This window comes from Nannospalax galili, unplaced genomic scaffold (assembly GCF_000622305.1).
Source record: "Nannospalax galili isolate Female #2095 unplaced genomic scaffold, S.galili_v1.0 scaffold184, whole genome shotgun sequence".
NCBI classification, from domain to species: domain Eukaryota; kingdom Metazoa; phylum Chordata; class Mammalia; order Rodentia; family Spalacidae; genus Nannospalax; species Nannospalax galili.
The window spans coordinates 1462585-1475609 of record NW_008351649.1 but is presented as its reverse complement, the minus strand read 5'-3'; the positions used below and the strand labels follow the sequence as shown (position 1 = coordinate 1475609).

At 48.5% G+C, this 13025-nt stretch overlaps 1 protein-coding gene across 2 annotated transcripts in view; it reads left to right on the top strand.

Moving 5' to 3' along the window:
• The first annotated feature begins 1336 nt into the window (after nucleotides 1-1336).
• Tcea3 (transcription elongation factor A3) overlaps nucleotides 1337-13025 on the top strand; it is a 34763-nt gene continuing 23074 nt past the window's right edge. The window contains exons 1-4 of one of the 2 annotated variants that reach the window (XM_008848587.2): nucleotides 1337-1510; nucleotides 9841-9903; nucleotides 10540-10645; nucleotides 11093-11237. In XM_008848587.2, coding sequence (XP_008846809.1) covers nucleotides 1442-1510; nucleotides 9841-9903; nucleotides 10540-10645; nucleotides 11093-11237 — 383 coding nt within the window. In that variant the 5' untranslated portion in view covers nucleotides 1337-1441. Of the gene's footprint in view, nucleotides 1511-9804; nucleotides 9904-10539; nucleotides 10646-11092; nucleotides 11238-13025 lie in introns of both variants that reach the window. The other variant, XM_008848585.2, reaches the window with a different exon arrangement.

Genomic DNA, 13025 nt, shown 5'->3' with positions numbered 1-13025 from the left:
CTGTTGGTCTTGTGGTACTTTCTTTTATAATATTTATTACTTTTATTTTATGTGTATGAGTATATTGCCTGCATTCATGTTGTGCCATGCAGGGGGAGGTCAGAAGAGGGCCGTCAGATCACCTGGCACTGGAGCTACAGACAGTTCTGGAGTTATTAGCTATCATGTGGGTTCTGGGAACTGAACCAAGTCTTCTGCAGGAGCAGCCAGTGCTGTTTACTGCTGAGCCATCTCTCCAGCCCCAGTTTTACATTACTCTTGTCCAGCCTGCTGCGATGGGGTCTGCCTTGCCGATTGAAAACATGTGTTGAACTAATGAAAAAAACTTATCCCCGGACTGGGAGTGGTGGTGCTTACCTTTAATCCCAGCACTTGGGAGGCAGAGGCAGGCAGATCTCTGTGAGTTTGAGGCCAGCCTGGTCTACCTAATGAATTCCCGGCCGGCAAACCCCACCTTATCCTGGACATTTATCACACAGCAGGTGTCCATAACAGGCTACCTCTGGCCCAGACCAGGATAGGGTTCTCCGAGGTTATCTTACAAAGATGGGATTTCACAGATCTCCACCCACACACTTGTGGCCCACTTCTACTCCCAGATCAGAGACCCTCCCAGGGTGGTCATTTTCTGTCCATTAGGAAAGGAACTAGGTCTGCAGAGAACTCTTGGAAGATCTCTCCACAGGGGAGCAGTTGTGTGCACAGCTGCGAGTGATAGGAACAGTTGTTCCCTCCACCCAAAATCACCCTTTGAAACTCAACCCCCACTCCCACCCCACACCTCTATGCACACCTAATGAGTTCTGTGACCCTAAGAGTCACTCAAAGCTTTACCTCTGAATAGTGTGACCCTGGTCGAGCGTCTTTAAAACAAAACAAAACAAAAACAAAAACAAGCCCGGCCTTGAAATAAAGTAGACAGCAAAATGAGCTCTGAGTTTACAGACCGAGAAACAGCTGGAGACGCGTGCCTGCAACAGGCCCAGGGCATCTCTGAAGTTGAGATGAATCCAACTTACTGCTCCCTCTTGGGCATAGCCAGGAGTTAAGAACTCCGTCTTGGAGTGCAACGATGCTCAGATGTGGGAACCCCGAACTCATCTCGCAGCTCCAGAAGCACCCCAGGCGCTCTCCTGCCCAAGAGAGATCTTATCCCTACAGCCCTGGGCACCCCTGGGAGGGTCGAATAGGAAGGAGCCCCTCTCTGCTGCCTCGTCCTTCCCCAGAGGCGCGACCGGCCCGGCGCGGGCAATCTTTGCCCGGGCAGTCCTTGAAGTCTATATTTAGTGCCCGCCACCCCTCCCCCCACGCGGGGAGGGGAGCCCCGCCCCCGCCCGGCCTGAGTGTCTAGTGTGTTTGGGGCCCTGCGCCGCTTGCGCCCTGCGCTTTGGCGCCCGCTGCAGCCCTGCGCCCCTCGCCCCGCGGGGCATAGCCGACCAACATGGGCCAGGAAAAGGAGCTGCTGAGGATTGCCAAAAAGCTGGAGAAGATGGTGGCCAGGAAGAAGACGGTGAGACTGCAGAGTTTGGACCGCAGCCTCCTCCACGGAGGTGCAACGCGGGTTCGGTGGGCGTGCGGACCGGGCTGCCCGAGGGCGCGTACGGGACCAACGAGCCAAGGGGGGCGAGCTACTGCAAGACAGGGACTCCCTGGACCACTTGCTGGGCACCTGGTGTGGGCGTGTGCATGCACAAGTCGCGAGGGGTTCGTGCGGTCCCCGGGAAGCGCGGCTCATGCACGTCGGTGTGAAGTGATCGGGTTTGTTCCTGGGCAGCCGGGGCAGAGCTGGGAAAGCGGGTGGTGTGACCTGAACCCGGGGAAGGGCTCTGGAAGCCCCGGGACTCTTCCTTGACATGCCCCCAAGCCCCAGGAGCTGCAGAGATGGCGGGAGCAGGAGGGACAAATGCTAGGTGATTTAGGTTGAGAAGGGGTGCTAAGCTGCGTTTGCAGCCGCGGGGGAGTGGATCACCTGTAGGACCCGAGCGCCGGGGCTGCTGCCTGGGTGCTAGGAGCGGTCTGTTTGCAACTTTTTCCTTGGCCGCAGGGTGGGGCCCTGGCGGGCGGAGGGTGAACAGGTGCGGGGGTTAGGGGGAGGCCTGGGCTGCCGGGTGGGGGAGGTGCACGATGGGGAGAGGTGGCGGGATGAGGGTCTAACAGCCCTGTATGAGATATGAGGGTCCCTGAGCTCTCAGTCCCAGCAGCGTCGAGCAGGAGCCAGACAGAAAGTTAATGTTTGATCTACCTAGCGATCTTTGCCTCAGGCTGGAGGCTGGCAGACTTGGCCTTGCGTTCTGGAGGGTGTGGACTCAGCCTGGAAGGAAGAAGACAGAGGACCCACGGACAAACCCCTCCACTCTGACTTGCCCCATGGTCCTTTTCTTTCCATAATCTTTAGAAACGTGCTGCATCAGGACCTGTGTTGCCAGTACATTCTAGGAGCTTGGAAAAGGTTGGGATCCTAAGCAAGGAGGTTTCAGGAAAAGTGGTAGAGGCCAGAGGAGGGGTGTTAGATTTAGAAGGGCAGAAATTTGAGTTAAGAAATAAGAACCAGTAGCCCGGTGTGGTGGCACAGGCACTTGGGAGGCAGAGGCAAGCGGATCTCTGTGAGTTCAAGGCCAGCCTGGTCTACATAATGAGTTCCAGGACAGCTGGGGCTACAGGGAAACCCTGCTTCAAAAAGCAAAAAAAAAAAAAAAAAAAAAAAAAAAAAAGAAAAGAAAAGAAATAAGAACCAGAGTTAGACCTGCAACAGGCAAGGAATGTGTCCTTTTATTCAGAAGAGACAGCGTAAGGACAGAAGCCTTTCCACTTGAAGAAGGCATCTGCATCCAAGGGAGGGGCCATTGAACTCTGTTGAACACAGCTGCAGGAGTTAACTCAGTGCCAGGGTCTGGTGTCCTTGAGGGTCTCTCCCAAGATTACTTTTCTCAGGCAGCCCAGCTATCTTAGGGCATAAAGGAGTCAGGTTGGCTCCATAAAAAGTCTCCCTCAGTCCAGGGGTGACCAATTGATAAGTCTTAAGCAAGGCCAGGCTGCCAATTTAGGGTCAATTAGCCACTTTAAGGGATTTATGGCTTTCCCTAATGAGGCTTGTGGCTCTTCTGCAAGTTACACATCCTATCAAGGGGTAACAGCTAAGGAGTTTCAGGCATGTCCTTGACTAGCTGCTGGACAATAATGAGATGGTGGTGTTGGTACAATGGTGGGAGCCTCAGTTTCCTTATCTATAGAGATGATTGCCTACCTGGGGGTAGTGGGGACGGCTGAGGGGGTAAGAGCTAGTGATACTTGCTTCTATATGGCCAGGGCAGATATAAAAAGATGTAGCATGCACCTGCAGAGGGCTGGAGCTTCTTCCTCCCCTCCACTGACATGCTCTAGACTCCTCCACGGTCCAGTAAACTGAGCCTCAGCTCACAGGGCAGGTTCCCAGCTGGAGATGGTAGAGCCCAGCCAGGTATCCTGAGCTGAATGCCATTTCAGGTAGACAGGCTGTCCCAGCCTAGAGCCCTTGTTTACTCTAGGCTTCTGGGTAAGACTAGTCAGAGGTAGGAAGAAGCTCCTTCTGCCTACCTTTGGGCCTCAGTTTCCTCTTCTGTGAAATGTGCCTTTAGGGAATGTGTCCTGTGGAAGTGTCCAGTGCTGTATTCAGGAAAGCTACAAGTCTGGCCACAGAGTCCTTGCAGCACAGAGCCAGTGTACAGCCACGTCTGTTCCTGGAGTCTGTGCCTGAACTCTATCAGTGCCTGTATGGGCATGGAGATCTGGGCTTCTGGCCCAGAAAGGCAGGCCTGCTCAGTGAGTGAAAGTGGGCCTGCCCAGTGGTGGTTAGCTCAAGGAGGACACACTTCCTGTAATAAGATGGATCCTCCACGTTGCAGCCCAGGCCTGGAGTTTATTGCTAGTTGCAAAGTCTCAGCGACTTAGGGCTTTGTCAGATGCTGTAAGCATGCACCAGCTAAACAGCTTGAAACAGACAACCAAACACCAGCTGTCATAGCTACACAGACACATCGTGACAGGTCAATAGACAGCCACACGCATGCAACCTAGCAAGCAACTTCTGTCTGATTGCATCTACCAACACCAACTCGACACGCATGCTGTACGTAATGCATACTGGCCATTTGAGTTAAAGCAGAAAGATACCTAAAGACAACAACATATGTGCATACACAACACAGCATCACCCAGATATGCAAAGCAAACAGCCTCATTCACACCTTCAGACATTGCCCCACAGACACAAATAGACATAAGTGGACTTGGGCTGCATCCTCATAGCTTCGCACCTGGACCATAGGTACTGCTTGCTGGCTATACACCCAGAGAGACACACCCAGCAGTGTTGGCATACAGCTTTATGAACCCGGACACAGCACAGGCTCGTGTATTTTACTCTCAAATATGACCCAGTTATGCAGAAACATGTACCCCCTGGTGAACCAAAACTGGTTGAACACTGATGTGGAATTTTCAGGAATTTTGCAAGGTGTTTATTAAACACAGGCATTTAAAAAATGCTTACAATTAAAAACATCTTCTTGGATCAGTGAAATAGTTCAGTGGGTAAAGGGGCTTGCTGCTAAACCTAACAACCTGGTCCAATTTCTGAACCCCACATGGTAAAAGGAAAGACTTCCAAAAGCTGTTCTCTAACCTCCACGTGTGCCTTGACAAGTGCATGCACACACAATAAATTAATTAATTAATACATAAATAAATAATAAATAAATAAAATTTCAAAAAATCTCTTTCAGCTGGGCATGGTGGCACATGCCTTTAATCCCAGTACCCAGGAGACAGAGACAGAGGCAAGTAGATCTCTGTGAGTTTGAGGCTAGCCTCATTTACATAGTGAGTTCCAGACCAGCGAAGGCTACATAGTGAGACCCTGTCTAAAAAAAGAAGAAAGATTTTCTTTAATTCAGGAGAAGTGTGTTGAAAAAAGCTTGAAATTCACCATTGGAAGAGCATTTACACCACAGAAATTGGCAAACACTGTAAATCAGGTTTTTCCCCTTGACAATGGGCTGTCACATACCGACCAGCAGGTGACTGCACTTATCCATATTGATATTCTGTGATTCTGCATGTAGTGCCAAATTTACATCCATCCCAGTGCAATTTATATAGTACTTGGAGCTCAAAGGCCAGTATCTGAATTCCAGCTCAGTTCCTTACAAAATTTCTTAGTTTCAGTCGGGCATGGTAGCCATACCTTTAATCCCAGTACTCAAGAGGTAGAGGCAGGCAGATCTCTGTGAGTTCAAGGCCAGCCTGCTCCACATGGTGAGTTCCAGACCAGGCAATATTAAGTAATGAGGCCCTGTCTCAAAAAAACAAAAAAACAGCAACAACAACAACAAAAACAATGGAGATGGAGAAATGCTTGAGCAGTTAAGAGCATGTGCTGCCCTTGCAAAGGATCTGAATTCGGCTTCCTGCACCCACATCAGATGGTTCACAACTGCCTGTAACTCCAGCTCCAGGGGATCTAATTTCCTCTTCTGGCCCTCTTGGTTACTCACATACTCCACACTCAGTAGATACTCACACAGACACAGACACACACATGCACACGCAAATAAAATTTTTAAGTAAATCTTTTTTTCTTTTTCTTTTTTTTTTTGGTCTTTTTGAGACACAGTCTCCCTGTAGCCCCAACTGGTCTGGAACTCACTATGTAGACCAGGCTGGCCTTGCACTCACAAAAATCTGCCTACCTCCTCTGCCTCCCACGTGCTGGGATTAAAGGCGTGTGCTACCACACCCAGCTATAAATCTTTAAAAAAAAAAAAAAAAGTTTCTTGGTTTTCTTTTCTGTGAAAATAGGGTAGCAATTCTGTATAAATGGGATAGTAGGGGCTGGAGAGATGGCTCAGTGGTTAAGAACACTGGTTGTTCTTGCAGAAGACTCAGGTTCAAATCCCAGCACCCACATGGCAGCTAACAACTGTCCATAACTCAGGTTCCAGGGGATACGATGGCTTCTTCTGAATTCCCCAGGTATTGCATGACACCATGTGGGTCTAAGGGTCTTTAACTAGGCTGGTCTCAAACTCAGTATGTACACACCCAGGGGTGGAGATTTTGGGTGTGCACCAGCACTCCAGGCATGAATTCCAGGGTTTTGTGGGTGCTAGGCAAGCACTCTCCAACTGAGTTACATCTCCAACTCCTCTTTGTGAGAATTCAATGTAAGCAATATAGTTGAAAGAATTTCCAGCATATAGTAAGTCTTTCATTAATATTGGGGTGGTGTTGTGTGCCTGCAAGTTCATATGTACACATCAGCATGTCATTCTGGAAACATGCTGAAACTCAGTGCCAAGGGAGGGAGGCTAAGGACTAACAGAGGGCAAGCCACAGGATGTGGTCCAGGTCCTGGCAGAATGGCTGGTAGATGGATCCATGGAAGTGACATACAGGACATAGTTAGCTCCCCAGGGAGCTAATCTCAAGCTAGCCTTGAACTCACAGAGACTCACCTGCCTCTGCCTCCCAAGTGCTGGAATTAAAAAAAAAAAATTTTGTGTGTATGTAGCATGTTGTTCAATGCCTGTGGTCAAAAGAGAAGTTATAGGATTCCCCTGGAAATGGAGTTACAGACCAGTTGTTAGCTGCCATGTGGGTGCTCAGAATCAAACCCGGGTCCTCTGCAAGAGCAGCCAGAGCTCTTAACCTCTGAGACATCTCTCCAGCCCCCTTCTTTTTAAAAACAAAATTATTATTTTTATTTTATGTGTATGGGTACATTGCCTGCATGTATGTAAGTACACCCATGTTGTGCAATGCCCACGGAAGTCAGAAGAGAGCATCGGATTCCCTGGAACTAGAGTTATGGATGGTTGTTAGCCACCATGTGGATGCTGGGAACCAAACCTGGGTCCTCTGCAAGAGCAGCCAGTGCTCTTAACTGCTGAGTCATCTCTCTAGCCCCATACTTCCTTCTTTTTAAAAAAGATTTATTTTTACTTTATGTGTATTGGCATTTTGCCTGCATATGTATGTGCACACCACTTGTATATAATGCCTGCCAGAGGCCAGAAGAGGCTGTTGGATTTCCCTGGAACTGGAGTTACAGATGGTTATGGGCTTCCATGTGGGTGCTGGGAACTGAACCTGGGTCCTCTGCAAGAGCAGCCAGTGCTCTTAACTGCTAAGTCGTCTCCCCAGACCCAGTTTCATTCCTTCCTGAATTCATTCACTCAGGGAGCAGCTGGGTCTCTGTGCAGAGCTCTATGGTCTTAGAGATAAAAGCAGTTCTCATTACTCAAGAGGAATGACAGTATCTATCCCCATGAAGACTTGATGGTGAGGACTGATCATGTCCCAGCACTCTGGAGGTTGAGGCAGGAAGATCATGAGTTATAGGTTGGCCCAGGCTAGTGAACGTTGTTTCAAAAATAAGTCCAAAAGATGTGAAGGTGAATGTTCATAGGAAGGAACTGTGCTTATAGTAGTTCCAAGCTGGAGCAACCCATAAGTCTCATTCACTGGGACTTTTGCTGTGTACCAGGAATTCTTCTGATATGTTCCATACAGCTTTGGCTAAAGAGATTTACACAATGGAAAACTACTCAACAACAAAAGGAACTGCTGATCTCTGAGACAATATGAATAAATCTCTGAATAATTAAACCAGAAAAAAATTTCATGCTGTACTTTAAAAAATTCATTTATAAATATATCTGTGGGAATATGTGCATGTGAGTGCAGGTACCTGTGGAGGTCAGAGGCATTGGATCCTCCCAAAACAGGAGTTACAGGTGGTTGTGAGCCTCCCAACATGGTTGCTGGGAACCCAACTTGGGGCCTCTGCAAGAGCAGCAAGCACTGTTAAACACTGAGCGGGTTCTTCAGCCCCGATACTGTACTAAAAGGCCAGTGTAGTGGCACAGGCCATTAGCCTTAGCACATCGGAGGCTGATGCAGGAGGCTCAATAGTTCAGGGCCAGCTTGGGTTACATAGTAAGATTCTGTTTTTTAAAATACTTAAAAATAGACAGGCATGGTGGCACACACTTTTAGTCCCAGCATTCAGGAGGCAAAGGCAGGCGGATCTCTGTGAATTCAGGCTATCCTGGTCTACATCGTGAGTTCCAGGCCAACTACAAGGAGACTCTCTCAAAAAGACCAAAAACTACTTAAAAATAGCTGGGAGTGCCTGTTAGTTTCAGCGCTCCGGAGGCGAATCTCTATGAGTTTCAGGTCAGCCTGGTCTACATAGTGAGTTCCAGGCCAGCTGGGGCTACAGGGAGACTCTATCTCAAAAAGACAAAAAAAAAAAGTAAATAAATAAAAGCCAAGTCATCGGATAGGGAAACCCCTCTGTTGGTAAAGTACTTGCTGCATAAGCATGAGGACCTGAGTTCAATCTAACACAGATGACAGAGTATATTTGTTCTAGTGGAGGAGGCTGTGGGAGGGTGTTGGTGGGGATGGGAGTATAAAATGATTAAGATTGTTTGAGATATTCTCTATGAAATATACAAAAATTCAATAAAAACAAAAAAATTAAGATAATGATTTCAAGGAAAAATAAAAGATGGTGTATGCTTATAATCTCAGACAGGCAGATCCCTAGGGCTCACTGTCTAGTCAGCTCATGTCTTGGTAAGAAACCCTGTCTCAAAAACCAAGGCAGATGGTACCTGAGAAAAAACACACAAAGTCACCTACAGTGACAAAAATCAAAATTGTGGTTGCCTAGGGTTAGGAGTCATGGAAGGGATGTATTACAGAGAGCCCAAGGAAATGTCTGGGATGATGTCAGTGTTCTTGAGGATGGGGATGGTTTTTATGGGTTTATGTGTATGTCAAAACTCAAAGCATAGTGGGACTGGAGATAGTTCAGTGGTTAAGAGCATCCACATGGCGGCTAACAACCATCTGTAACCCCAGCTCCAGGGGATCCATTGTCCTCTTCTGGCCTCCACAGACATTGTATGCACATTATGTACGTACTTACATACATGCAGGCAAAATACTCATATACATAAAATTAAAACAAACCAGGGGCAAACAGGGGAGAAGGCTCAGTGAGTAAAGGCACTTACTGCCAAGCCTGATGACCTGACTTGAGTTGGACCCCCGGGGACCCACATTGTGGAAGGAAAGAACCAGCTCCCATAAGTTGTCCTCTGACCTTCACATATGCACTATGGCAGGCACACACACCCCTGCAACAAAATAAATATATGTAAGAAAAAATGAGCAACTCGGGGGTTGGGGAGATGGCTCAGCAGGCAGAGTGCTTACCATGCAAGCTTAAGGATGAGTTCAAACACCCAGCAGGTCCCTGCAGCCTGCCCATAATCTTAACATGTGCAGGAGGCAGAGACAGGGGATCCCCAGAGAAGATGGTTTGCTAGACTGGTCAAATCGACAAGTTCTGGGTTCAAGTGAGAGACCCTGCCTCAGTATTTAGAGAGTGAGAGACCCACACACACATACACACACATCAAATAAATAAAAAGCTTTATAGTTCTCATCCTTGGAGGCCCACAGTAGGAAAGGGAAAGAGATACAGAGAGAGAGAGGCACGAAGGCTACAGATACACAACATTCAAAGGCCAGGCAGACGTGTGGCTCGGAGGCATACATGGGAGGGAGACATGCCAGGCAGAAGCAAAGGCTAAGGTTCATCCAGGCTGCACCAAGGCCCAGCTGAGGGACGGGGTAGGAAGTGCAGTTAGCAAGCTGGTCTGTGACAGGAACTTTCTCTTCTCTCTACTTCTGTGTACCCCCACCCCTGCTGGTTGTCTTGGACCATACGTCTGTCTGTGTTCTCTGTCAAAGGGGCCTGTGCCTCAGTACTCTCCTGGCCTCCCACAGGAAGGGGCCCTCAACCTTCTGAAGAAGCTGAACAGCTGCCAGATGTCCATCCAGCTGCTGCAGGTGTGTGGGGGGTGGCCCTTGGGGCAGTGCCTCAGTGGGAGAGAAAGACCTGGGGGAGGGGCATGGTGAGATGCAGACATGGGGGCTGAGAGAGGCATGGAGAGTCTCGTGGGGGCAGGTTCTTTCCCAGGCTCAGGGGTAAGGGTCCCTGCATTTAGTGAGAGGCTGCTTTCCTTAAATCCTCACCTAGGCCCAAGACCTGTGGAATCTAGAAGGCCCATGACCCAGGGAGAGGGAGAAATCCCCTTTTTTCTGATTCTCCCTGGATTTCCCAGGTACCCCCAAACTTTGCCAGAAGTTTCTGGCTCTGGAAAACAAGTACAAACCCCAGGTATAGCAGCCTAGAGGTGAGTCTAAGTCAAGACTTTTCCTCAAAACTTCTAGGGGACTAGGAATGAGACAGGGTCCTAATGATAGCCAGCACTCCCACCCAGTCCCCACCCCAGCTTTCCACCATGGTTGTTATCAGTGTTGACCTGGGTCTCAAGCAGGGTGGCAGCTTAGGATAGATGTAGGATCAGGGTTATTCCCTCTACAGAGGTCAGGACGAGGATTCTGGAGGGGTCTAGGTAGGGGGTAGTGGTGGCCTGTCCTGCTTGTCAGTTCCTGGAGCAGTCCTTAATCCTCTCCTCACAGACCACCAGAATTGGCGTAGCTGTCAATGGAGTTCGAAAGCACTGCTCAGACAAGGAGGTGGTATCCTTGGCCAAAGTCCTCATCAAGAACTGGAAACGGCTGCTGGGTGAGAGCGGGCAAGGTGGATGGGAACTGGGATCAGTTCCTCAGCATGTGGGAGAGGTAGTGCCTGACAGCTTATGTCATTGACTGACTTTAATGAGTGGCACTCCCAATTAGGGAGTTCACCAGTGTTCTCTGCACAAGTACGAGATCTGTAGTGTGTGAGCTTTCTTGTATGTGTCTGTACGTATTTCTGTTTCTGTGCTTCTATGTTTAGTACATGTCTTTACACATTTGCATGACTGCACAAGTGCGTGTACCACTGTGTTCATGCTCCCACATGAGGTGCATGTGTTATATATGCATTTGTGTGTGATGGGCACATGCGTGATGGGTGTGTGTGTGCAGCTGTCCCCCAGTCCTGGCCTTTTATTCCTCGCTCCTCAAAGTCGTGCAGGGCTCCGCTGAGAAGACACCGAGTGAAGAGACAATACCAACCTTTTATTTTCAGACTCCCCTGGAAACCCTAAAGGAGAAAAAGGAGAAGAAAGAGAAAAAGCAAAGAAGAAGGAAAAAGCGTCTGACTGTCCAGATTGGAAGCCAGAAGTAGGCCTTCCTCCACCAAGGAAGAAAGGAGGGGCAGACCACAAAAGCAGGTATTGCCTACCTTGGAGAGAGAGGGGGGACTAATGCTTATTGTATATTCTGACAGCGGCTGTTTATAGAATATCTAGGTGTACAGCCCCAGAAGGTAGATGTTAGTTTCTCTTCCAGTGCTCACACTGGGGTCTTTGGCTCAATCTGACCTATACATGGCACTGACTTTACCTATAAATATGAAAGGATGGGAAATGTGTCAGCAGGACAGCCTTGGGCATTGCAGACCTTTGAGATTTTCAGGAGTCAGGCATGGTGGCATAGGCCTGTAATTTACAGCACTCAGATTGTAGGGGCAGGAGAATCATGGATTTATGGACAGCCTAGGCCACATAGCAAAATCTCTGCCACAAACAAGCAAACAAACAAACAGGGAAACAGGGTTCTCACAGGAGACTGCAGCTGTTCTCTGGCTTCTCGAGTACAGAGAAAGAAGACCATAATGGGAGGGAACCGCTGCCTAGAGGGAACCCCATGTCCCCAGGATTGCAATAGTTCCCTAGGCAAAGTTTTGATGTCCAATAACAGTCCCTGTACCTGCCCACTAATTATTTATATTATTTCCTTCATAGTCTTTCCTGTCTAGACAGACTTTGTTTGTTTGTTTTGAGACAGGGTCTCCCTGTAGCCCCAGCTGGCCCAGAATTCAGTATATAGATTAGGTTGTTGATTAGGTTGGCCCCAATTTACAAAGATCTGCATGCCTCTGCCTCCCAAGTGCTGGGATTAAAGGCATGTGCCACCATGCTGGGTCTTAGACACACTTTATGAATAAGGTCATTTGTACCAGGAGGGATGTTACTTGGAAACTCAGTCCACGCCCCATGTCAGGTCTGCAGGGCCAGTGGGGCAAGGACCTTGTTTGTCCACTGAGAAGGGAAAGTGTTTCATTCAGTTTGTACTAGGCATTTGCATTGAGCCACAAAGAAGCAGAGGATCAGAGGAACAGGGACTTTTCCAGGATCCCACAGCACTTGTGTAGTGGAATGGGATTTGACTTTGTCTCTGCAGAGGGGAACAGAACGTGTTGGTCTCAACTCCATGCCTGTTCCCCTTGCTCACCCTAGCCAGGGTGTTCCCCAAATCATATGTATCTCAGATAAGACACAAATGTCACATCCATCATGGTAGATTAAAAATTTCTAGTACATATAAATAAGATGCTAGAGAAGATGAAGCAGGAGGATAGTTTGAGACTGGGAGCTGGAGGCCAGGTGACATAGTGAGCCCCCATCTCAGAAAGAAATCAAGGGGCTGGAGAGATGGCTCAGCGGTTAAGAACACTGGCTGCTCTTGCGGAGGACCCAAGTTCAAATCCCAGCACCCACATGGAGGCTAACAACTGTCCATAATTCCAGTTCCGGGGGATCTGACACCCTTTTCTGACCTCCCCATACACTGTCTCTGCCTCCCAAGTGCTGGGATTAAAGGCGTGCACCACCATGCCCGGCCAAGGAATTAATTTTAAGAAATTATGGCTGGGCGAGATGGCACATGCCTTTAATCCCAGGACTCGAAGCAGAGTTCAAGGCCAGCCTGGTCTACATAGCGAGGCCTGCTGGGGCTACACACACAGTAAGACCTTGCATCAAAATATATACATGTGTATATGTATATATATATATATGTGTGTGTGTGTGTACATATATATACATTTATATACTATTGGGCTGAGTGCGATGACAGACATCTGTAAGTAAGTGGAGGCATGAGGATCTTAAACTTGAGGTCAGCTTAGAACACATAATAAGACCCCGACCAAAAATTGTTTTATTTGTAATATATTT